Consider the following 27,702-nt stretch of genomic DNA (forward strand, 5'->3'; position numbering starts at 1 on the left):
GTTCAAATCCTTCATGTGGCCTAGGAGGCCCTGAGTTGTCCGGCCCTGCCTTGCTTTTCAGTCTCTTCCTGTACCACACTCCCCAACATTGACTAGTCTCTACTCATACTGCTCTCCTTTCTGGTCCTGGAACACATGGAGCTCTTTCCTATCTGAAAGCCTTTGCACTTGCTCTTAACTGCACCTGGCATCTTTTCCTTGCTATTTCCTCTTTTTTTAAAATTGAAGTATAATTAACATACATCCTTATATTAGCTTCAGGTGCACAACGTAATAATTCAACAATTCTATACATTAGTGAGTGCTTGTTATCTGTTTCACCCATCTCCCCTCTGGAAACCACCAGTTTGTTCTCTGTTTTTAGGAGTTTGCTTTTTTTGTTTGTCTTTTTTTTTCTTTGTTCATTTCACATATGAGTGAAATCATATAGTATTTTTCTTTCTTTGATGGATTTATTTCACTTAGCATTATACCTTCCAGATCTATCTATGCTGCCTTGCAAATGCCAAGATCTTATTCTTTTTTATGGCTGAGTAATATTCACACACACACACACACACACACACACACACACACACATTCCACACACATATTCTTTATCCATTCATCTATGAATGGACAGTTGGATTACTTCCATATCTTGGCTATTATAAATAATGCGGCAATAAACACAGGGGTACATATATCTTTTTGGATTAGTGTTTTCATTTTCTTTGGGTAAATAAATACCTAGTAATCGAATTACTGGGTCATTCCTTATCCTGCAAGTAGCAACTGACACATTACCTACTCTGAATAGGGTTTCTTGGCCACTGGAGTACCCTGCCTCCCCATTACTTTTCACTGCAGCAGTCTATTCATTTCTTTTGGAACCAAATTACAATCTACTATTATCTTATATATTTATTTATTCATTTGTTTATTGCCTAAGTCCTTTACTAGAATGTACATTCTATGAGCCCAAAGCTTGATCTATGTCTTTCATGGGTGTAGCCCCAGCACAAGGTGGACCCAAGGAAGTATGTACACTTGTTGAGGGAAAGCAAGTGCTTATCCTCTATATCATTCTCTTGCATCTAAATTTCAAAGAAGCCATTCAGGAAAGATAGTCTGTTTCCATTTAAATCATTCCAAGGCCCAGTACACTGAAAACATTTTTGGTTACACTGAAAAAGGAGTACCATTAAGATGATACATGAGGCAAGGATTTGGCCGGCACCGGGCACAAGTTCCTTTCTTGACTTTGTAACTGACTTACTGTGGGGGCGATTTAATGCTACTCCATTTGTATGAGTAATTTGGGTGTAATAAGCCTGGCCCATTTTGAGTTGCCATTAGGACAAATAATATATTTCAGAGAAGAAAAATGTTACAGAAAGTCATTGCATTTTGTTTTTATTTTTTGCCTTAACGTGGTCTCATTAGATAAGGTGCCATTGAAAAATGCTAGGGCTATGACAAGATTTACCAGCGAGGGCATCTTATTTTCTTCTTCCCTTGGAAAGTGGCAGGAAACAGTCTGGTTGTGTTTTCTAATTCCTGACAATAATGAAATCCATATGTCACAAAGCCCGTGGCTTGTCAGGGAATAATAAACTGGTTAAATAATCAAATGTCAAGTAGCATCCTTGGTTTCCATTCAGAAGAATGCAATTTTGGATAACTTAGCACAATATTGGACTGCCAACTAAAACTGCCTTCCTTTTTAGCCCAATTACTTAAATTTCTCTAGCATTTAACCCTCAGGGCTTGCTTTCTTTAGAAGGTAACTTACATGGTACAAAACCACCAAGAAAGTCACTTTGAAGTATATCTTCCCCTCAGGGAATATGTTCTATTTCCTTACATCAGTTTTCCCAAATTAAAGTATTTTGCATACCATCTTACCCATCTTTGCTATTCCCACATATCAACACAGCTTCCGTGATTATTATTATTTTTTAAATCCTATCCAGGTACCACCTGGGCTATTATTTACTTAATATATTTTATTTAAATCAATTCACTTTTAAATGTTACTATATTTCTTTTAAAAATAACACTTATGTCGCTGATGCAGAAGACAAAACACCACCATGAATGGAAGGTAACACAAATTAGAAACTGTTATTGCTTTACCTGTTTATTTGTTCATGTGTTTACTGATTGTGCCCTTTACTAGAATGTCCACTCTACGAGGCCAAAACTGGATCTATGTCAAGGCTCTAGCCCCAACCCCAGGTGGACATAAGGAAAGCATTGTATGTACCCTTGTTGAGGGAGTGCAAGTAACTATCCCTCCCGTCTTTCCCTTACATCTACATTTCAAAGGAGACATCCAGAAAAGGTACTCTCTTTCCCTTGAAACCACTCCAAGACCCGGTACAGAAAATATTTTTGGGTAAGTGAGATCTAAACAATGCTATGAAATTCTAGTTGAAGGCTTTGGTCTGCAGAAGATGCAGAACCTGAGGTTTCTGAAGGTGTTAAAGATTTACTAGAACCAAATAAAGATGTTCTCCTGGACCTGATCAGAACAGATAAACAAATGGAGAAGCAATGACTTCCTTATCACATGACTTGATTTTACTCAAAGCCATGTCTTGATCAAACCTAACATAATCTGTTATCCACAGAGCTAAGAGTGTTGTCCTTTGAAAAACACCTGGCATGGGAAGAAAAGTCTGCTCTGTTTCATAGGAGGTAGACAAATACATCTGAGTTCTTGAATCCACAAAGTATTTCTCTTCTCCATTCTCATGCCTGCCGGAGACTGCTTGCCTAAAGACACGATTTCAATGACTTCTGCCTCAGCACCTCCATTGCTTTCCCACAGAAGCAAAAAACAATATATTACAAATGGAGGCAATATTCTTTGAAATAAACATATTGCTTGAAAACTTGTGATAACATATTTTCCTGGCTTTCCATGTTAAGACCCAGGAGAGGAGGACAACTGAATTGAGAGGAAATAACGTCTGCTTGAAAATATCCCACATTTAGCATCCAGATTGATAAAATGAAGGATGAACAGAGGACACACATACACACACAAACACACACACCTCATTTTTTCCAATCACAAAGTGTATTTAACTCATGAACACAACATTCTTATATTATGCATCAGATCCAAAATGATCATGCCAGGCAGGGCCCTGGTATTATTGTTTGTTTGTTTTGTTTTGTTTTAATTTTTTAAATTTATTTTCAGCATAACAGTATTCATTGTTTTTGCACCACACCCAGTGCTCCATGCAATCCGTAGGGCCCTGGTTTTAAGTGAAGAGACAGTACTGGCTTAGGAAGTGAGGGAGAACTTGAAACTCCCATTACTAGGTTTGGACAATATAGACTAGCATTTCCAATGGATGCTAATAGGTATTAGTTGAAATAAGTTTGGGGAACTCATGAATAATCAAAGGCAAATAGGTTTATTTACTGTTGGAAATCTTCAAAGGTTTTTAAATGCTGATGAACACTGAAAAACTTATAAAGAGATGAAATGTTTTGCATTTCCCAAACTTAATCATGGTACAACTCTCCCTGCCCTTGTTTTCAGTGAAGACATCTCCACATTAAAGTTCTAAAAAACCACACTCTTGGACAAAGTGGGTCATGCGATGTACTTCTGGATTTGTGACTGTACTTGGTAAAAAAAAAAAAAAAAAAACCCAAACAACAAAACAAAAGTCAAATTCCTTGTAGACACCTGATGAGATAAGATGTGGGTTTCCAGTTACTGGGTAAAATACCTAGTAGCAGCAACAACAGAATTAATGAGTAACAAATAAAACTGGCTTGAATTGAATTTTGATTTTAGAATGTATAAATAAAGTATGGGCATCAGCAGGCTGTAAGAATAGTCAAAGACAAGATTCGGAAAATGAGGAGGGCAGAAAAAGGGCTAAACTTGTCAGATGATAAAGGGGAGTTACTAGGATAGACGGAAGATAACCTTCAAAATGATACTTTTGGGTGTAATCAAAATCAAGTAGCAGACATGATAGTGAGGGATTGATAATGGGAAAAATTATAAGTAGAAGTAGAGAAGAAAAGGAGAATATAAGTTTCAAAGGAAAAAAAAAAAAGATAGGATTCTGAATAAGTCCAAACTAGGGAGAGAGGAAAAAAATATACCTGCACCAACAGGCTCATTCATCCAACCATGTCAAGCCAGAGGCAGAGAAAAACTTCCAGAACTGAACAATGACAAGGAAAAAGGTAACGAAGAGAACTGGGAAAAGAATTGTAGATTTAGAAGGATGATGAGTAGAGGTTTAAAGAGAATTCGTATAGAAAGGATAAAAAAAAGAGACAGCAGGAAACAAGCATTGTCAGATTTCAGACTCTGTGTATATCTCCTTGGGATACTAAGAAATGGCATATACACGGCACTTACACTTGTTCTTCTCCTTCGGCAGACGTAACAAGTTCATCATGCACTATTTTCCTCTGAATATAGATCTGCCCTCAGAACTTTTCTTAACAAAGCACTCAAGGTAGCCACTCCTGATTGATTTGACTGGACCCTAGCCATGAAAACTTGCATTCTTCATGGATTGAAAAACAAGCAAGCAAACAAGCAAATCTTCTGTGAGGTTTTAGTAATACCTGCTCACCGATGGAAGAAAAATAAAAATATTATACCTTTGGCTGGAAAAGCGAAATGTTTTAGGGTGAGATGTTTATGAATATGGACATACTAAAGCACATGTGTGGATATGAGTAAATATATATGTGAAATATGAGTATTTCAAGTAGGTAGACCGAAGTGTTCCATATTTATTTGTAATCTGAAACTCTGTTTTAAACATTCATAAGCACATGAAAATCAGCTCATCATTTACCCTGGCAGCTGAAACCTTTAAACCTAATAAAATGTATGAATTATGTTTTAAGATAAAATAGTTCATATGAAACAACATCCTGTTAGAATAATCAGAGATTTCTCCTTCCTTCTCTATCTTAGGACACCATATTAGGCCCAACATCCAAAAAGTTGGCAGAAATACCAAATAAGTTTTTCTTCCCCCACATATGACACATTTGTAAAAGCACGTATAAACATGCATCATAACATAATAGCATTGATAAGGGTCACGCTATGGCGGCAGGTGTGGGGAAAATGAGGACTTTTGTCAGGCAGTGAAAAAGACACTGCATTCGTTTTCAATTTAAAACTAAGTTGGAAAAAAGGGAGGAAAGATAATGTGCAACAAGTTGTATTGGTTTCCATCTCATCTCGCTTCCATTCATCAATTTCGCCCAGCTTCCGACCATCTGAGGCCTTTGTCTACTCAGGCAAAGAACCACTCGAAGGCATACAATGCCCTCAGATTTCCTCTAGTCCGGGAAACATTCAGTGCTTTCTTTGAACCATTTTGTTTGAACACGCTGGTACGGTTATTCATGTTCTGCTAAATAGTTGATAATTCTCTGGGGAAGGAGAGGCAGTACATTGCTATCAGGGGTTACTGTTTTTATGACTTTTATGGATTAACAACAATAAAAAAAGAAAGCTCGTTAGTCTAGGCTGGCTTAATTGAGATAGAAGAGAAATAGGTGGTTAGGGAGGGAAAAAAAAGTGACCCCTCCTGAATTGTTGAGGCCTGAGAGTCTACTGACCCAGATGAATTGATCATCATTATCCTTACGAACCACTGCTGGAGAATCCTAGCTGGTCTCCTGCATCAACTCTGGCTCACTCTGCTACAGCCACAGTGATTTTTTAAAAACACATATCTGATCACTTATCTCTGTACTTCCCTCTCACGGTCTAGCAAGGCTCTCCATTGTGTGGTCCCTTCTTGTCTCACTGGCAGTTTCTGGCATACCTTGTTCTCTGAGCTCTAGCCCCACGAAAACTTCTTTCCATTCTGCTTTCCCATAGGGCCTTCGTTAACCACAGGGCCTTTATACAAGCTGACTGCCTGGAATGCTCTTTCTATTCCCACCCCAACTCATTCAACTTTTATAATACAAACCCAAATTTCTCATAACTCCTACAGAAGGCCTACTCTTACTCTGTCCCCACAAAGTGACTTAGGTCCCCTGCTACCTCCTCTCAAAGCACTCTTTCCTTTTCAGCATTTGTAACTATTTGTAATTATATATTTATGTGATTATATTTCTGATCCTTCCACTCAATGGTGAGCTCAGTAGGGCTAAAGCAGTGACTACTTTCCTTTCCACTGGGCAACACTACCTTGTACACACACACTGAGCATTTGACAAATATGCATTGATCAAATGAATTAATATATCATATTTAAAATAACACACTGCTTTACTGACATAGTCATAATTTTGGCACATAGAGAAAGATTTTGAAAAAAAAATCTCTTAATCCATGAATGAAATATCATTCAGTAAATTTAATAAAACAGATTTGTATCAAACTTTCCTACACGTCCTGTTAAAGAATTGAAACTAAGGTGATTACATAGAGCTCCAGAAAGGAGATTGTTTCTTTACTTTCCTTCTGTTCTCTGCTCTGAAAAAACTGCAATCCTTATTATGGCCTCCGAATAAGAATGTAATCAAGTCATCTTGTTTGGAAAACAAACAAGGAACATGCCTTCTAGAACCTTCTGGGGAAACCAGACCTTTAACTTGGAGTTAGACAAAATGGAGCCAATGAGAACCACCTTCTGGAAGATGAACAGTGCAGGAGCAGAACTTACGTTGGTTTAGAAGCCTCGGCCTGGTCAGTCTGTAGTTTCTCTCCTCCTTCCACCTCCATTGTGCAATAAACAATGCGATTGGGAGCCAAGGATTTGAGGCCTTGGACTTCCATGATCACCACCTGGAAAGAGAGTCACACATGGTGGAGGTTACTGCCAAAGCCCATGGACAGCATCACCCAGAAGAAAATATAGAGGTGGGAAGAAGTGACCAAAAAACCCAACAAGTTTCTGGCAGTTTCTATCAGTTTGCTATCAGCCAGGCTGGTACCAGTCTAGCATGAAGATACAGTTCTTGATAGTGTAATTTTTTGCCTCCTGGATGGAAAGACAACCCTCACCACTTTAGAAGCTCATAGGGCCAGACAGGTAATGTGAAATGGGTTTCTCTTTTCCTGGGTTGAATGCACAGGATCCTTTTTCATTTCTACAAATAAATAGGCTCTGTATTATTTTCTTTAAAAATAGTCTAACTTTTAATTCAGAACTTGGCAGAGACAAAGGCCCAGAAATTCACTTTTCTCTTTTCTCTTAGCAAATGCTAAGATCAAGGGCAAAGAACCATTCAGCATTAGAGGCAGAAAGACAGCAGGGAGTAGTGGGGCCTGGGGCAAAATAGGAGAGCATATGCTCCATCTAAACAGAGCAGTTGGCACCCAGTTGCAGCCCACTGTGGCCTTGTCTTTCCTTAGTCTGGAGTTGCCAGATACTGCAGTTTTTCCTACCCAGAAGATGGAAATTTGAATCAGAATCAAAGTCAGAAATCTGATTTTGAAGTTTTGACAATAATCCAAAAAGGGAGGAATAAAATACACAAACTCTGGGGAGGCCAACATTGTTGAATCAAAACAAAAACACATCTGCAGCTGCATACTCTCTGTTCTAGACTGAGGAAAAAAGCTGGTGTTTTGCTGGACCAAAATATATCATTTACAATTCTTGGCACTTCCAACCACTACCCTTAACTCCATTCAATCACCTGAGATTCTCATATTCAGTGGTATATCCTGTCATTTATTAGAGGGGAGAGGACTGGAGGGGCGGATAGAGCAAATATACCAATGTAAAAATCTGAAACAAATGACCTGCAACAGGGATTTATAGTAAGCAAGGGATACTAAAATATCATTCAGTTGTACTCCAAAAGAGGTAAGGCAGGACACACAGAGAAGGATATGGTTGTGCAAAAAATGTACACTTCCAGGGCACCTGGGTGGCTCAGTGGGTTAAGCCTCTGCCTTCGGCTCAGATCATGATTTCAAGGTCCTGGGATTGAACCTCGCATCAGGCTCTCTGCTCAGCGGGGAGCCTGCTTCCCCCCGCAACTCTGCCTGCCTCTCTGCCTACTTGTGATCTCTCTCTCTCTCTGTCAAATAAATAAATATAATCTTTTAAAAAAAAGTACACTTCCTTCTTTTATTTCAAAATTTGTACTTACACTCTAGTTAGTTAACATGCAGTGCAATATTGGTTTCAGGAGTAGAATTTAGTGATTTGTCACTTACATACAACATCCAGTGTGTACACTTCTTCAATGGGCTTGATTCAAGGAAGAACAATAGCACTGGCCTTGAACCAAGTCAGTTTTGCTGTTTAAAAGCCCAGTGGTTCGCAAACTTGATGCAAACCAGAAATATCTGGAGGGCTTTCTAAACCCAGAAACTGCTGGGCTCCACCCCCAGAATTCTGATAAGCAGGTCTGGGATGGAGCCTAAGCCTTTTTTATTTATAGTAATTTCCCTGGTGCTGCTGATGCTGATGATCCAGGAGCCATACTTTGAGAACCACTCTCACTCATGTGATGTGGAGCAAATGGCCTGGCCTTAAAGTCAGACCACTTTTCTTTCAAATCTCCCGAGTCTCAGTCTTTCCATCTGTAAAATGAGGATAATAATATATGCCCTATATCCCTCCGTGGCTGTTACATGAGGACCAAATACGATGGATGAGAATGTTCATACGGGAAAGAACCATACAAATGAGAGGAAATGAGAGGCACAGGAGCAAGAACAGCATTTTTTTTGTAATTTGAAAGATTTAGTTCAAATCCTGAATCTGCATTTTCACTAGCCGTATAATTATTTGTAAGTTCCTTAACCTCTCTGTGGCTTTTTTCTCACATTTGCAAATGGTTCAAAAGATTGTTGTGAGGACTCATGGAGTTTATGATGCGAAGCAGGCAAATGGTACTCTATATAGGCCCATCAGAGCACTCCCCTGTGCAAGGCTGTGCCACTGGGCAACCTGGACCTCAGTTCTCCTGCTGCGGTTCACTGCTCTACATAACTGTCCTCCCCAGCCTTGCAATTCTGACGTGCATGAAACATGTCTTGTACCAACCTGCAAGTCCAAACCCAGTCTGCCCTGATGAGATGACCTTCCTCTGTCTCCCTCTTCTCACCATCCCCCAACTGTGTCACCCAACATACAGATGCACAATGATTGCTGCTGGCAGTTTTAGTATATGTGCAATTTGCTGTTCCAAGTAAAAAGTATTTGGGAAGCTTAGGGCATTTCATTCTGTACTTGTGCTTACACGTTAAAGCCTGTTTGAACCATGTACACAACGGGAGTGTGGTTGGGGACTCACTCACATCTATATTTCAGATAATCAGCTGCATAATATTGAGTCCTGGTAAAGAATTAGGAAATTACGGATTTAAAAACTTCATGAAAATCAATAAACCACTTTTTTCCCACTTTCTGTAGAAAGACAAGAGGCAGTACGGAATAAATTGCCACCTCTAATTGGCAATAATCAAATTCAAAGACACCTAAGAAAAAGCATTCAGTACCTCAGGTGGCGGTATTAAAAAAGAAAGAAAGGAAGGAAGTTTCTGTGAAATTACACTGATGATTTTTTCACACACCAAATGCCTTATATTTAACTGAATACTGCTTCTTCCAACTGCAAAATACATGTTGAAACACTGTAAGATGACTATCTTGATCAGAACTGAGCATAGTAAAACAAATTATCTGCAGTTAATTCACAGCAAGCATTAATGATGTTCTAGAAAATTAAACTAGTCTTCACAAATCCTAACTAAATCTACAGAAATGTGATCTCTTTTCTTGGTCTTCCCAAGTCCAGGGCTATTGTAAAATCCTGGTGGGGTTCTGAGCTTGAAAAAGTTACAAATGGTTCTCGAACTTCAAGGCACGGAAGAGGCACTGGGTGGCTTATTAAAATGTGCATTTCGTGGTGCATCCCACCCAGAGATTCCTTCTGACACCACTGAGACATATTTTACAGATCATATAATTAACCCATTTCAAGTGTACAATGCAATGATTTTAGTAAATTTACTAAGTTGCATGACTATCATCACAAATTAGTTTTAGAACATTCTTATCTCCTCCAGTAATGTCCCTCATGTCCATTTTCACCTCCTGCCCCAGGCGACGCTAATCTAATTTCTAATCTAATGTCCATTTTCACCTCTTGCCCCAGGCGATGCTAATTTGATCTAAATCTCTAAAATCTAGAGATTTGCCTTTCCTAGACATTTTATATCAATGGACTCAAACAACATGTGTCTCTTGTGTCTGCCTTCTTTCACTAAGCAGAATGTTTCTGACATTCATCTACATCAAAGCATGTTATCTGTAGTTTGTTTCTTTCAATTGCTGAGTAGTAACTCTTTGTATGGATGTACCACACTTTGTCTATCCATTTATTAGTGAATACACATATAGATTGTTTCTATTGTTTCTATTTTTAGAAATATTTTTATTCTATTTTTATTCTATTTGTTTCTATTTTATTCTAGTAAGAATAATGCTGCTATAAACATTTGGGGAGCAAGATTTTATGGGGACATGTGTTTTCGTTTCTCTTGCGTAGCTACCTAAGAGTAGAGTTGCATTCTACACATGGTAATTTTATGTTTAACTTTTTTTTTTTCAAAGATTTTATCTATTTATTTGGCACAGAGAGAGAGATCACATCTAGGCAGAGAGGCAGGCAGAGAGAGAGGGGGAAGCAGGTTCCCTACTGAGCAGAGAGCCCAACATGGGGCTCAATCCCAGGACCCTGAGACCATGACCTGAGCCGAAGGCAGAGGCTTGACCCACTGAGCCACCCAGGTGCCCCAGTTTATGTTTAACTTTTTGAGAAACCACCCAACTATTTTCCAAAATGACTGCAGCAGGTTGTATTTCCCCTGCCTCGAGATTTGGGTCAGTAGGTCGGGGTGATGCCGGGAATCTGCACACAAAACCAGCTTCCCAGGCAATTCCAATGTAGCCAGATCAGATCCACTCCCTCAATTATATGTATGAAGAACAAACGTGAGTAGAAGTTATAGAGAAATTTATTAGCATGTGGAGCCTTCTGCCACAGTCCCAGTCTGAACAGGTTCTTTCTTCAGGTGATGAGATCAGTAAAAAAGTCTCCACTGCAATAAGAGGCTCTCTACGGTGTAGCTAACAGGAGACATGACAGGAAAGAAAATCTACAACTCATCAAATGATGCTAGGTATTTCTCTCATAACTACGACACAGGATGCCAAAATTTTAAACTTTCTAGATTGCATAAGGTCTTTACAAAATCCTTGAGCACTGCTTTAAGATGGAAAATAAAGCAAGATTAAATTAAGTAGGTGGTTCTTAAGACTGCATTTCCTTAAGAAAAGCATGGGCTCCTGGAGATGGGGAATCACTTGCTGATTAGCTGACCTATGCTTAGCAAGCTGTTATTTTAATAACTGGTCTGGGGGTGCAAGGAGGAAAGCAAGCTAGCTGTGGTGCGTCTAATCACCCACATCCTGCTGGCTGTGCCAGAAGATGTTTAAGGGTTTAGGGCTTTTTACCTCCAGAGAGAAAGATAGCACAACGTCTGATTTGGAGAGCTGGTTCTCACTCTCCTCGCCCATGTCGATAATGGAAGCATTGTGGCTGCGTTTGAGTTTCTGAAGCTTGAACTCGCCGCCTTTGGACACCGGCATGCTCTCTAAGTTGGCCATGAGCAGGTTGACTGATGACTTCAGCTCCTCAATGTACATGTTTTCCATTTCTTTAGATACAAACTTGGGAAATTTGCGCTCCTTAAAAAGAAAAAGAAAAGTATGAGCAGAAAAGTAAATAGAGACCTGATTTACATAGAAGGTTTCCATCTTACAGCCCAGAATTATAATAACATCTACCACTGGTGAAATTTTGCTCAGATATTGTGGTGTTGTGCTAGAAAAATGTTCAACCTAGCTGAGTTGATAGCTGCTTGCCTTCTAGTTATTTACAATCTCTAACAGCTGAGAGATATATACATAAACATATAGTAAGAAAGAGTCAAATGTTTTATTATAGTCCAATTTTTCCCCCAGTTTTCTCCAGCAAATTTGATTTGTGGAAAGAAAAATGGGGTGATATTTTTTAAATCTGGTTTCGGTTGAAACAGTTTTTCTTTTTAGCAAAATGCAATCAGTTGTTTTTAAGTTTAGAGACAGAAAGACACCCTATTTCTGGATACATATAGAGATTTTCTCACATGAATAATTCAAGAGGAGCTCATTTGAGATGTTTCAAACATAGCCTGTAGCTATTTCTAAAAGGAATAGTAGAAAGAATAGTTACTGTTTTCAAGAAAAATTGAAAAAATTAATGAAGTGATGAAAGACATGATTAAAATTCTTTAGAAAAGAAGATTAAAGGAATTCAGTATAAAAACTGACCTCTATTTTTTCCTTACTTGCTTATGAATTCAGTTGTAATTGCAACATGCTTTAGCTATGCTATTTAATTTCTTTATACCTCTAAGTTGTCCAAGTGCCTTAAATATACTTTGGATTAATCACCTTCTCAAAGAATCATTTTCCACTTGAAACATGAACTTGCCCTCCTTAGTCTTGGTTCATACTGATCAGGTTGAGGGGCAAGCCACATCAGTTTGACTTTTTTTGGGGGGGGATGCAAGTGACAGAAAAACCCAATTTGGAACTGGCTTAAACAATGAAGGAAATTTATGAGTCTGAAATGTCCTGTGGGTAGACCAGCTTCCAGGGAGGCTGGAATCAGGACTCAGATGATATCACAACTGAATTTTTCTCCCAAATCTTGGTTTGGGTTTCTTTGGGTTGGTCCAATGCTCAGTCTGGCTCCCCTTAATGTCACAGAAGGGTTACTAAAGATCTGACCTTATAACATCACATTATGCTATCTAAAGGAAGGATGAATATCTCTTCTTGTAATGTCTTTTATTCCAAAATTCTCACCCAAAGTCCGACTTATGACATACTCTGAACCACCTTTTATGGCTGGTGATATGTTGTGTTGAGTTGCTTAGGCATGAGTTATTTCCTCCATCCCTGTGGCTGAGGATAGAATTCCACCTGGATCACACGGGACATGAATTGGTTTACCAAATTGGGTGGCCAAAAAAATAAGATGCATAGTATGTGGGTACCTAGTATGTGGAACCCAAATCAACCAACTAATTCAATTAAGTGGCCAACAGTCAACTGAATTTACCTTCTCCAGCAAGTGAACTGAGAGATACTGAGATTGCAATTATCAGTGGAGCTGAAATAGCAAGATCGTGTAGACTCATGGATAGCTGCCATATTGGAACACGTGAAAGACTAAGACACTTAACAAAGAAGTGAGAGAAGGAGGTAGAGAGAGGATAGAGGTAGAGACTGACAGAGGGAGGGAGGAAAGGCAGGAAGGTAGGAGACAGGGGAGAGGAAAAAAGAAGTTATTTAGGGTCACAAAAAGGAGCTCTGAATTTTTATTGTTTTTCTAATTCCCATAAAGTCCACTTATTTTTCCTGTTGGATCTTTTGAGATTCTTTTGTTCTCCTTTCAATAAGTCTCCTCACACACTAGTTAGCTAGAAGGGTATTTCTTTCTTGTTACCATAGAAGTTTCACTAAAATTCATATTGTAAATCCTCTGTATAGAGCTTGGAGATGTCTTTGTGCTATGCCAGTCTTCTTCCTATCCAGGGGCTGTCATAAGCCTTCCCCTTTCCCCTTTGTCTCCTTAGGTAATTCTCAGTCATCTTGCCATCTTCTGTATTTCAGCCTCAAAATTTTATTTCCCTAGGTGAATCCCTTTATTATACTTTCTTATAATACCTAGGCTCAACTTTTTGGTAACACTTATTAAAATTAATAGAAAATGGTGAAATTTATTTATTGTTTATCTTTCCCGCTAGGCCACGATGTCTGTCTTGATACCCTTGGTGAATTCTTATTCTCTAGAATAATCTTTGGCACATAGTAAGTACACATATGAGTTGAGTGAATGAATGGATGGCTTGTCAAACTGTCCATAGTAAGTTATCAATGCAGCTAAAACTCAGTCATGAGGTGGAGGCAGAGAGATGATGAAATAGTTCTGGAAGAACAGTGAGATTCTGCTTTTCTGTGTAAATGAGCATGGGGGTCTGAAATCTACCCAGCAACCTTTGAGTGTTTGTTCCTTCTGGAGCCTTTTAGTATAATCACTTCCTGCTTTATGGTTGGGCTCAGTCCACCAGTGAATGTTTCCAAACACACTGTGGGTGAAAGTAAAAGGAGAAGCAGGATAGACACCTCTGAAATAACATACTAGGTTGATGAGCTCAATGAGAACTAGTAATGATTCAAGGCAAGAATCTTAATTCTAAAATTTTGCACAGCAGCCTTCCTTTTTCTTCTTATCATTCTTGGACTCAATCCGGGATAACTGTGAGCCTCAAAGACTTGGACAAACTTTATGAAAAAGACCACAGAGATGTGAGGACTTGGCTGCTGGTCCACCATCACTTAGAAAATATTTACTACCACCAACACTGTGCCTGGTTTAGTGTTAGACATTGGGGGGATCATGATGAAAGGATGTGGACTGTTCCCCTGAAGCTTACAATCAGTGGGGAGAAAGATCTACTGGGGAAGCAACAAGGTAGATGTTGTAACTGCAGCGTATGAGACATGAGACAGGCAAGAGCTGAGAGAATCAGGAGTGGCTTTCCAGAGGAGGCGATCCTCAGGCTGAGAGTCTGATGGATGAGGAAGAGTTTGCCACCAGCTTGAGTTGGCTGGGACAGAATCATTGTTCTTTTTTTCTTTCCATGAAAAATATACAAGTAACCATGAATCTAAGAAGGTCTGTATTACTGTAGATGGCCACAAATATTTTCTCATCTTGTTGAGAGCAAAGGAAAGAGTGAGGGAAGTTAATTCATGGTCAAAAAGTGGTCCCCAAGGCCAAGTTAGAAGACACCAAGCAGGTTATATACCAGCAGCCTGAGGTCTGTTCCACTGACTTCTTTACTCCTCATGTTGGGGCTCAAACCTCATAACTATATGGAATGCTTGGGAAAATGGGTAAGTGGTATCTCTCAATTTTTACTGGCAGCTGCTAGCCTTGCAGTTGCTACGGAGATGAAGAGAAAAACCGTCATGTCTGTGGAGTGGATTCTTTTCCTACTAATCAGCACTGAGAGACCTTACCATCCTGTTTTATCACACCCACCTTTAGGACTCACTCATTGTCTCTTAACTCCATAGTCTTGAGGTTTTGCAAGAAGACCCAGTGGTTACAGACAATACCATTTTAGCCCAGAGTTAGAGTCCAACAAACTTGATGCAGCAGAATATAGGAAAAATCCAAAGAATGATCACTCCTCCCAGAACTTAGACAGTTCCTAATGACATCATAAAAAGAGGCTCATAAAACTCAAGTCTGCAAGGGAAAACAAGGACATTTTTCTGCCTTGGGTACTAAAGCCTTGAGAAGAAATAGCATGCTGTCAATCTAGCCTGAGGTTCTTGAGGGGAGTGTTCGGCAGCAGACCCATTACAAACACATTTCAAAGCTGAAGTTGTGCCAAAATGAGGAAAATGTAGTCGTCCATCTTGATTGCTACTTTTCCCAGGCATAAAAGTAAATTAGCCTTGACAAAAACACTGTTTATTCATATCGCTTTATGAGAGACATAGCATATGGGTGGACAAAGTCTTCCAAAGAAAATCTCTATCGTCCATTTATTTCATTCAGGATTGATACCATTCCTCAATGGGGATGGCCTCCCAAGGACAATTCCTAACAGGGTTATTTATGTCGAGCCACACGGAGTGGTTTTTTGGAACGTCTTGAGAAATAGCATTTGAAAGTGCTAACAGTTCTGTCAGCCATCTACTTTTCTGTCTTTGCATTTTTATCCATAGAGGAGGAAGTGGGTACATGTAAAAGCAGACAAAGGTACCGCCACTCAGACCATGCTTAGATTCCAAAGGCTCAAATGACAAACTGATAGACGATCAGAAGGAAGATGTGGCAGAAGGACACTTTCTAGATACAAAGCTCAGAGACAGTGTCGCACTTATTCAAAAGAATCTCTCAAGCAATTCCTGGGCTCCTATCATGTGTCAGATGGTGTGGATGTCATCACTGGGGATGAAAGAGGCAGTAGAATGGGGTGAAGGGGAGTGCCAGCAAATTATCTAGTAAACACCAAGTGACACATGAAGAAAGAGGCATGTGCAGCGTCCAAAGGGCACCAAGGAATCTTATTCAGTCCACATGGGTGAAATCAACTTGACTTTGAATCCTGGGTCTACTTCCTATTAGTTGTGTGACTTTAGACAGGTTTCTTCACATATCTGAATTTCAGTTTCCATATTTGAAGTGGAGAGTTATTGTGAAGAATGAAAGATAAGAGCAAATACCAATACTTTTGACTCTATGTCTATAAAATCAGCACATGCATAGTATATATGTATACACACACTATATCCATCCATATGTACACCCATATGGATACATATATACACACACATATACATACATGCAGGCACACATATCCATATCCAGGTTTATCAGGCGCCATGCTACCACCAGCTCTTCTAACAATAACAATTGCAATAATAATGATGATGACTGTCTTAAAGACCATGATGCTAACTGGCATTTACAACTGTTATTGCGTCCTGGGCATTAAGGTAAGCGCTTTACGTGCTTTCCCTCATTTAGTTCTTCCAACAACTAAGGTTAGTGCTGTTATTTAATCCCATGTTCTGAAGGAAAATAATACATAGAAATTAAAACAATAATTCGTAGAATTGGATTTGAAACCTAGAGCCCCTGTTTTTAGCTACCATAGGATAGGGCAGAACTATCTGGCCCCAAATGGCAAAGAACCAAGGCAAACCCTATGGAGACCCTCAACATGGCCCACCCATCCGCATCACTCCATCTCAGCATTCAGCAGAGGACTAGGGAAAGCCCAGCCCCCCACAGCAATGAGCGTTCCACTATTACCCGTCAACGTGGACGGTGCAATGGTGGGCATTGGGTGAAGATCAGGGAGTGATGGAGGAAAGGTAGGCATATTAAATGAGAGAAAGAAAGTCTTGGTAAATAGTTTGTAAAACTCAGCATCACACAAATTAGAAGGTATTTTGGGCACAGGCATGATAACTTCCAGGATTGGCTTCTTTACTCAAACCCATTTTTAAGAGGTTTGACTTCATGAACTTCAGAGGATCCCCTCAGCATTTAGATTTTTTAAAAAAGATTATTTTATTAGACACAGAGAGAGAGAGTGAGCAAGGGAGAGAGTACAAGTGGAGGAGAGGGGCAGAGAGAGAAGCAGACTCCCCAATGAGCAGGGAGCCTGAAATGCGGCTTGATCCCAGGACCCTGGGATCATGACCTGAAGCCAAAGGCAGATGCTTACTTAACCAGCTGAGCCAGCCAGATGCCCCAAGATTTAGACTTTTTGCTTGAACTCAGATTTTCCTGGGTCGTTAAGTACCTACAAAGGTCAGAGTCACAGAGATGTTCTGTACACACATTCTTCCAGGTGAAAAAACCTAAGCAAACTTTTGTGTGCCTGGACATTGCTACTTCATGACCCAGGGTGAATGCCAGGTACAAAATATTAATTTGTAAGCTGCAGGGAGGTGGGTAGTATCATTCTCTGGTTGGAGAAGATTCTATTTTTATCTGATTTTTGGCAATGCGTGGAACAGAAACTTACCATCAGGGAAATATTTGGACATTTTTTCTTTCCTGGGGGCATAGTCTCATCAATGTCTGCAATAGGACCATGATATGAGATGATAGTTTTGCTCTGCAGAGAATAGGGGTTTAAAGATTTTATTTATTTATTTGTCAGAGAGAGAGAGGGAGAGAGAGCAAGCACAGGCAGACAGAATGGCAGGCACAGGCAGAGGAAGAAGCAGGCTCCCTGATGAGCAAGGAGCCCGATGTGGGACTCGATCCCAGGACGCTGGGATCATGACCTGAGCCGAAGGCAGCTGCTTAACCAACTGAGCCACCCAGGCGTCCCGAGAATAGGGGTTTAAATGGCAACTCCACATTTACTTGATAGTGTGAAAAACCAATGGTGTTTCACTCCCAGAACTCTGCCATGAATACTACAAAAGCTATATTATTTGTCTTATATAATTAGCTCACGAATTTTGGAATTTTACCTCAAAATGTGACCAAAAGAATTGGCAAATATCACAGTACCACTAATGCCACAATCTGTCTGTTTAAGCTCCAATGTCAACTTCTGATCACACAATTTAAATAACTTAGACTTAATTCCTAGGTGAAATTCGAGGACATTTTAATATCAATATGAGAGGATTTGGAAAAATGTTTGAACAGGGATAAAGAAGTCTTTTCTACCACATTAAAAAAAAAGGAATTTAGATCTCTTCATGGAACATTTTTTTCGGCGGGGTGGGGCAGAGAGAAAGAGAGAGAATCTTAAGCAAGCTTCACACCCAGCATGGAACCCAATGCAGGGCAACTCTGAGATCATGACTTAAGCCGAAATCAAGAGTTAGATGCCTAGGTGACTGAGCCACCGAGGTGCTCCTATTCATGGATTTTTTTTTTTTTAAGATTTTATTTATTTATTTGACAGACAGAGACCACAAGTAGGCAAAGAGGCAGGCAGAGAGAGAGTGAGGGGAAGCAGGCTCCCTGCTGAGCAAAGAGCCCGATGCGGGGCTTGATCCCAGGACCCTGAGATTCACGACCTGAGCCGAAGGCAGAGTCTTAACCCACCGAGCCGCCCAGGCGCCCCTATTCATGGAACTTTCAAGACAGCAGGTCCGATATTCACAGTGGAGGCTCGTACAGCCATCTCTGTCTGATGATATGTGGCACATGGGTGTGACTAAATTGATAGATTACAGCACAAGGTTTCAGCAGAGGAAAGCTGCCCTGCACTTGCCTTCCTTGTCTTCTAGGGAGAAAGGACAAACATACGCCTTTTATTAGCGCGTGATGATGACAATGCTGCCGGCAGAGACACCAGGTCCCTACAACCTCTTTATCAGATTCCAAGGAAGTCAAAGCAGAAAGGATGCAGAATTCCAGAAGCCAGTTCTGCCTGAGGCTATTCCTTCCTTTGGCCTTCTGGATAAACTAAAGGAAGTGTAGAGTAAATTTTAGTGGAAGAGAGAAAGTACCTTCTTGGGGGGGCAGTCATCAATGAGAGAGAGAGTCCTGTCCTGGTGTAACTTCCTACCTGTCATCTGACTATGCACAAAAAGAGCAGGACGCTTGGAATCGGAGCACTCAGCTTTCTACTTACTGGCCGAGTGAATTTGGAAACATCACTTAAACTCTTCAATGTGCCTAAACTGGGAAGATTTATTGTAATTCTCTGGATTGTGTATCACAGGTCTAAATGAGAGTTTACATGAAATTGTACAGCCAATGCCCAAAACATTTAATAAAGGCCAGATGGGCAGGAAGAAGTAAGGTGTAGGCCTGGTTGAAAGGCATCTTGAATCTTTGAATTGGGGTGGAATCCATCCCAGTGATGGAAAAGTGAGGACCTGTATTTGTGAAGGCATTTTTTAATTGAAGTATAGTTGATGTACAATATTAAATGAGTTATAGGTATGCAACACAGTGATTCAGCATTTATTAGCATTACAAAGAGTTCACCGTATAAATCTAGTACCATCTGTCACCGAAAAATATATTACAATATTATTATTCGCTATGCTGTACACGCACCCGTGTGTCTTATTTATTTTATGACTGGAAGTTTATACCTTTAAATTCCCTTCCTCTATTTAGCCCAGACCCTCTTCTCCTAACAACCACCAGATTATTCTCTGATTGTTCTCCATGAGTCTCTGTTTCACTTTGCTTATTGTTTTTTAGATTCCCCACACACGTGACATCATATGGTATCTGTCTTCTCTGTCTGATTTATTTCACTTATTGAACACCCTCTAGATCCATCCATATTGCCACAAGTGGAAAGATCTCATTCCTTTTTTGGGATTGAGTAATGTTCCATTGTATATATACACCATAGCTTCTTTATCCATTTATCTACTAATGGACACGTGGGTTGTGTCCCTATTTTGGCAATCATAAATAATGCTGTAGTAAACATAGGGGTGCATATTTTTTTTATATTAATGTTTTTGTTTTCTTCAAATAAATATCCAGAAGCAGAATTGTGGAATTGCATGATAGTTCTATTTTTATTTGTTCTGAGGAAACTCCATACTGCTTTCCATAGTGGCTGTACCATTTTGTAGTCCCACCTATAGGACACAGGGTTCCCTTTTCCACACATCCTCACCAACACTGGTTATTTCTTTTCTTTTTGGTGATAGTCATTCTGACAAATATGAGGTGATATCTCATTATAGTTTTGATTTGCATTTCCCTGATGCTTAATGATGTTGAAAATCTTTTCATATATCTGTTGGCCATCTGTGTGTCTTCTTTGGAGAAATATCCATTCAGATCCTCTGCCTATTTAAGTTGGATTGTTTTTTGTTTTTTGTTTTTGTTTTTAATTGAGCTGTGTGAGTTTTTAAAATATATTTTGGATATTAATCCCTTATTGGTTATATCAATTACAAATATCTTCTTCATTCAGTAGGTTGTCTTTCTTTTTATTGATGGTTTTCTTCACTATGCAAAAGTTTTTTAGCTTGATATAATCCTGCTTTTGTTGCCCTTGCTTGAGGAGACAGATCCAAAAAAATATTGCTTACACTTATGTCCAAGAGTTTTCTGCTTATATTTTCTTCTAGGAGTTCTATGGTTTCTGGTCTCACATTAAGACTTTAATCCATTTTGAATTTACTGCTGTATATGGTATAAGAAAGTGGCCCAGTTTCATTCTTGTATGTAGCTGTCCAGTTTTCCCTTATTGAAGAGACTGTCTTTTTCCCATTGTATATTCTTGCCTCTTTTGTTGAAGATTAATTGACCATATAAGTGTGGGGTTATTCCTGGACTCTCAATACTGTTCACTGATTGTGCATCTGTTTTTTGTGCCATACTGTTTTGATTACTATAGCTTTGTAGTATAGTTTGAAACCAGGGAGTGTGATACCTCCATCTGAGCTCGTCCTTCTCAAGGTGCTTTAGCTTTTGAGGTCTTTGTGGTTCAATGCAAATTTTAGGATTATTTGTTCCAGTTTTGTGAAAAACACTATTGGTATTTTGATAGGTATTGCACTGAATGTAAGGACTGCTTTGGGTAGTATGGAAATTTTAACAATATTAATCTTTCCACTTCTTGAGCAAAGTATACCTTTCTATTTATTCCTGTTTTTCATCAGAGTCTTAGTTTTCCAAGCGACAGGTTTAAATTCATTCCTAGGTATTCTATTTTATTGATGCGATTGCAAGTGGGATTGTTTCCTTAATTTCTCTTTTGGATAGTTTGTTGTTTGTATTTACAAATTTTGCAAATTTATGTATATTAACTTTGTATCCTGCAACTTTACTGAATTCATTTATTAGTTTTAATAGTCTTTCGGTGGAGTTTTACAGGTTTCCTATACACAGTATTATGTCATTTGTGGATAGTGACAGTTTTACTTTTTCTTTCCCAATCTGGATGTCTTTTTCTTGTCAGATTTCTGTGGCTAAAACTTCTTCTTCTTTTTTTTTTTTTTTGAAAGATTTTATTTATTTACTTATTTATTTGACATACAGAGAGAGAGAGAGAAAGAGAGAGAGAGACTGAACAAACAGGGGGAGAGGCAGGCAGAGGGAGAGGGAGAAGTAGGCTCACTGAGCAGAGAGGCTGATAAGGGGCTCCATCCCAGGACCCTGGGATCATGACTTGAGCTGAAGGCAGACGCTTAACCGTCTGAACCACCCAAGTGCCCAAGACTTCTAATGCTGAATAAAAGTGGTGAGAGTGGGTATCTTGTCTTCTTCCTGATTTTAGTGGAAAATTTCAGCTTTTCATCAATGAGTATGATGTTAGCTGTAGGTTTGTCATAGATGGCCTTTATCATATCAAGGTACATTCCCTCTATACCCACTTTTTTGAGAATTTAAATCACAATTAAATGTTGAATTTCACTGAAATGCTTTTTACACATCTATTGAAATGGCCATATGATTTTCCCCTTCTTTTTGTTAATGTAATAGATCACATTGATTGATTTGCCAATATTGAATCAACCTTGCACCCCTGGAATAAATCCCATTTGATCATGCTATATGATCATTTTACTGTACTGTTAAATTCAGATTGCTCATATTTTATTTTTATTATTTTTTATTTTTTACTCCTATTCTGTTGAGGATTTTTTTATCTATGTTCATCCTGGATATCGGCCTGTAATTTTCTGTTTTAGTAATCAGGGTAGTGTTAATATCTCACAGAATGAATTCAGAAGCATTCTTTCCTCTTTAGTTTCTTGGAATAGTTTGAGAAAGCTAGGTATTAACTCTTTTTTGAGTGTTTGGTAGAATTCATCTGTGAAGCCATCTGGTCCTGGAGTTTTGTTTGTTGGAGTTATTTGATTACTGACTCAATTTCATTAATGGCAATCAGTATATTCAGATTTTCTATTTCTTCTTGATTCAATTTTAGAAGACTTTATGTTTGTAGGAATTTGTCCATTTCTTCTAGGTTGTCCCATTTGTTGGGATATAATTATTTGTGGTACTCTCTTATTATCTTTAGTATTTTTGTGGTATCAGTTGGGACTTCTCTTTCATTTCTGATTCTATTTATTTGAACTCTCTTTTATTAATGAATCTGGCTAGAGGTTTGTCAATTTTGTTTATTTCTTCAAAGAACACTTGGTTTCATTTATCTTTCCTACTGTTTTGTTTTTAGTCTTTACTTCATGTATTTCTGATCTGATTTTATTATTTCCTTCCTTCTACTAACTTTGGGCTTTGTTCTTTGTCTAGTTCCTTTAGGTTGGATTATTAATTTGAAATCTTTCTTGTTTCTTGAGGTGGGCATGCATCACTATAAATTTTTCTCTTAGAGCTACTTTTGCTGTGTTCCACAAATGTTGGACCATTGTGCTTCCATTTTTATTTGTTTCAAGGTATTTTTAAATTTCCTCATTGACCCACTGGTTGTTTAGTAGCATGTTGTTTAGCCTCCATGTGTTTGTGGTTCTGTGTTTTTTGTAGTTTTTTTTTTTTTTATAGTTTTCTTGTAGTTGATCTCTAGTTTTGTATCATTGTCAGAAAAGATACTTGATCTGATTTCAATCTTAAACTTATTGAGATGTATTTTGGGGCCCAACATACTATCTCTCCTGGAAAATATTCCATGTACCCTTGAGAAGAATGTATGTTCTGCTGTTCTGATTGGAACACTTTGTATGTATCGATAAAGTCCATCTGACCTAAGGTATTTTTTAAGGCCAATGTTTCCTCATTGATTCTCTGTCTGGATGATCTCTCCATTGAGGTAAGTGGGCTGTTAAAATCTCTTCCTATCATTCTTATTACTACCTGTTTCTCCCTTTATGTCTGCTAATGCTTCCTTTATGTATTTAGGAACTTCTGTGCTGGGTACATAAATATCTATAAGTGTTATATGTTCTCTCGTTGTACTTAGCCCATTATTATGATGTAATGCCCTTTTTTGTCTCTTGTTATAGTCTTTTTTTTCAAGTCGGTTTTGTGTGATATAATTATTGCTACACCAACTTTTCTTTAGTGTGAAATACCTTTTTCTGTTCCTTCATTTTCAGTCTGTGTTTGTGTTTAGATCTGAAATGAGTCTCTGGTGGGCAGCATACAAATGGGTCTTGTTTGTTTGTTTGTTTGTTTGTTTGTTTTTTAATCCATTGAGCTACTATATGCCTTTTGATTAGAACATTTAGTCCATTTACATTTAAAGTAATTACTGATAGATATGTTTATTGCCATTTTGTTGATTATTTTCTGGTTGTTTTTGTAGCTTTTCTCTCTTCCTGTCTTCTTCTCTTGCTCTCTTCTCTTGTGATTTGGTGACTTTCCTTATTGTTATGCCTGTATTCTTTCTCTTTATTTTTTTGTGTATCTATTACACGTATTTGGTTTGTGATTTTTATGAGGCTTATGTATAACATCCTACATATATGGCACTCTATTTTAAACTGATGTTTGCTGAAGTTCAAGTATATTCTTAAAGTACAACATCTCTACCCCTCCCTCATTTTATTTTTGACATCATACTTCACATCTTACTATTTTGTGTATCCCTTGAATAATTATTATAGGTCTGGATGATTTTATTACTTCTATCTTTTTTTTTAACTTTTTTTTAAAGATTTTATTTATTTATTTGACAGAGATCACAAGCAGGCAGAGAGAGAGGGAGTAAGCAGGCTCCCCGCTGAGCAGAGAGCCCGATGCGGGGCTCAATCCCAGGACCCTGAGATCATGACCTGAGCCGAAGGCAGAGGCTTAACCCACTGAGCCACCCAGGTGCCCCATTACTTCTATCTTTTAACCTTCATACTAGCTATGTAAGTGGTTCATCTACTACCTGGGTTATATGTTTACTTTGCCAGTGAGATTTTTTTCTTTCATAATTTTTTTACTTCTAGTTATGAACTTTCTTTTCCATTTAAAGAAATCCCTTTAACACTCCTTGTAAGGCTGGTTTGGTATTGATGAACTCCTTCAGCTTTTGCATATCTGGGAAACTCCTTGTCTTCAGTTCTGAGTAATAATCATACTGGGTGGAGTATTCTTGGTTATAAGTTTTTTCCTTTCAGCACTTTGAGTTTATCATACCTCTCCTAGGTCTGCAAAATTTCTGCTAAAAAAAAAAAAATCAGCTATAGTCTTATGGGGGTTCCTTTGTATGTAACGACCTGTTTTTCTCTTGATGATTTTAAGATTCTCTCTTTAACTGTTAACACTTTGAGTATAATGTGTTTTGGTGTGTGTTCCTTTGGGTCCATCCTAGTTGGGGCTTTCTGTGATTTCTGAACCTGGATGCATGTTTCCTTTGTCAGATTAGGGAAGTTTTCAGCCATTATTTCTTCAAATAGGTTTTATGTTCCTTTCTTTCTCACTTTTCCTTCTGAGACTCCATAGTATGAATGTTAGTACACTTGGTGTTATCTTGGAGGTCTCTAAACTATCCTCATTTTTAAAATTCTTTTTTTCTTTTGCTGTTCTGATTGGGTGATTTGTATATCATATCTTTCAGGTCATTGATCCATCCTTCTGCATCATCTAATCTGCTGTTGAGCCCCTTTGGTATATTTTTCATTTCAGGTATTATGTTCATCAGCTCTGCTTGGCTCTTTTTTATATTTTCTATCTGTTGAAGTTCTCACTGTGTTCAACTATTCTTCTCCTAAGTTGGGTGAGCATATTTATGACCATTACTTTGAACTCTTTATCTGGTGGATTGCTTATCTCCATTTAGTTCTTTTTCTAAGGTTCTGTCTTGTTCTTTCACTTGGAACATATTCTTCTGTCTCCTCACTATGCCTAATTTTCTATTTATTTCTATCTATTAAATTGATTAGTCTCCCAGTCTTGAAAGAGTGGCTTTATGCAGAATGTGTCATGTGGGGCCCAGTAATGCAAACTCCCCTAGTCACCTGAGTGAAGCACCCAGGGGTGTCCCTAGTGTGGGCTATGTATACTCTCCTGTGGTGGCTGGGTAACAGTGTACTGTTCTGCAGGGCTGGCCCCATCCCCTCTGGCTGCAAGGCCTGGCTGTGTACTACAGGTATGCTGATGGGTAGTTATTGTCCTTTTGGCTGAGAGGCCCTGTTGAGGTACAGGATTGTACAGAGCTCTCAGTGGGGGCACATACCCTGAAATTGCAGTTTCAAGGGAGGACTCCACAGTGGTGTCTACCAGCATCAGAATGAGCACAGCAGAATGCAATAGGAAAATTGGCTGCAGCCAGTGTCTCAGTCTCCAGGGAGAGGCTCAGCTGTCTCCTGCCTCACTGGCTGACATTCTAAGATTAGTAAGTGGATCTCCTTCACCTGTGGTCTATGTGCTTTTCAATCTCTTGTTTTTGTACTGGTTTCTGGGTCAAGTGAGTCTGTGCTTAAGCCCTCTGATAGCAGTTTTGTTTTCTCTACAGTTCTATAGTTTTCCTGAGTGCATTCCCTGTTAGTTTTCAAAGCCTGGTATTTTGGGGACTGATCTGTGTAGGATCTAATGGTTGAAGTTTTTGATGTGAAACTCAAATCTCTTGCTCCTCAGCAGTAATTCCTATATTTCTGAGATCCTTCTGATTTAATGGGATGCTGCATCTGGAGTGTGGTTTCTTCCTCAATGAGACTGTGTCTCTGCCACTTCTACCCATTTCAGTGCCATCCCTTGCTGTGGAGACCCTACTTATCCAGTTTCTAGGCCCCCTTCAGAGGGGACAATTCTACATGCAGTTGTAGATTTGTTGTGTCTGTGGGAGGAGGTGAGCTCAGGATCTTCCTACGCCACCATCTTGCCTGTCCCCTATCCAGGAATTTCTGGTTATGATATTTACAGAAGCTGATGTTCAGCCATATGGGTTGAACTGCACACTCTCCCTAAAATTCACTGTGATGTCAGAAATAGAAAAATCAGGGTTTGCTAAAAGAAGATAAGCTGGGGTGCTTTGTTTCAATATCCCTTCATGACCTAGCCAATATCTAAAACTTGATATTTCATTCAATTTTTAGCAGACATGTCTCAATTTTCCTTCCTATTAGCCAGGCTGGCTTAGGCAAAGAGAATTTATTTGTCTCAGAACCGAACTAAACAGGGAAAAGCAGTTACACAGCTTAGGCTAAAGAATAAGTGCAGTCAGGGACTTGAACATCCTGAGTATCTTGGTATATTTCCTGTCTCTGTCTCTCTTTGTATGTTGACTTCATTCTTTTATCTTCTTTGCCCTACATGGAAGAATTAAACACAACTGCAGACTTCTTTCTAGCATGAGAAGACACAGCTGTTGGCCCACCATCTACGGGTCCCAGGGCAGTAATTCATTGGTTTAGTTACATCAGGAATCCATTTCTGGACCAATCACCTGTGGTAGGGCAGGCTGGAAACTGTGACTGGTTTCATGTGGGTAAAGAACACACTTCTAGGACTAACTATTGTGGCAAGGAGACCACTGGTATTAATAAACAACGAAGAAAAAGAGAGTTCATTTCTACAAGAACAGGAGATAGTGATGGGCAGACTCTTTCACAGAAATCCTCAATACCCTAAATGTTTGGAGAATTCTCCATATACTTGGAAATTCTCTCCATTCTCTAAAATTAATGACCAGGATTCACTCTAATTGGCTATTTCATTGTCTAAGAAAGCCCAGTTCTAAGTTGTCAATAATATCCTACTTGGTATCAGAATACCTAGTGGTATGGGCTGGGGGAGAGAGTTTTTTGGTCTACTATTGTTCAAGGATGAGCAATATGGCTCACTATATAACAGTTGTTCATTCATGGTCTTTTAAAAAATTGAAATTAGTCTACACTAGTTTCTTAAATTATCATCTGAAGCCTCAAAGAAAACAACTAAAATAAAGGAGCCACAAACTTGTGTTTGAAGTGTGTGTGGAGTGTGTATGTGTGTGTGTGATTTTCTTCAAATAGAATGAATGCTTATTAGTTGGGGATATAAAAGTTGCCTAAAGGCAGAGAATGGACCAAATGACCTCTATTTTCTGGATAATCTGCTGAGGAGACACTGAGTTTATGTTAGTAAATTCTGAAGCCTTATTGATGTTTTTTTCCTTGTTAAGCAGGATTTCTCAAACATAAAAGCCTTTTACGCTACCTTTTGGCAAATCCATAACTGCATATTATTTTTAGCCAACAGACTGACTCTACTATAAACTTC

General features: G+C 38.9%; 1 protein-coding gene across 4 annotated transcripts in view; it reads right to left on the minus strand.

Annotated features, from left to right (window-relative positions):
* The window catches only part of LOC111144071 (calcium dependent secretion activator), a 469,442-nt gene that overhangs the window by 229,464 nt on the left and 212,276 nt on the right, over positions 1–27,702 (minus strand). For all 4 annotated transcript variants that reach the window (XM_022498167.1, XM_022498166.1, XM_022498164.1 and 1 more), the window contains 2 exons: positions 11,481–11,714; positions 6,666–6,787 (listed from right to left, as the gene is read on the minus strand). In XM_022498167.1, the coding sequence (XP_022353875.1) occupies positions 6,666–6,787; positions 11,481–11,714 (356 nt within the window). The remainder of the gene's footprint in view (positions 1–6,665; positions 6,788–11,480; positions 11,715–27,702) is intronic.

Source organism: Enhydra lutris, unplaced genomic scaffold (genome assembly GCF_002288905.1).
Source record: "Enhydra lutris kenyoni isolate GAN:26980312 unplaced genomic scaffold, ASM228890v2 scaffoldscaffold10, whole genome shotgun sequence".
NCBI classification, from domain to species: Eukaryota; Metazoa; Chordata; class Mammalia; order Carnivora; family Mustelidae; genus Enhydra; species Enhydra lutris.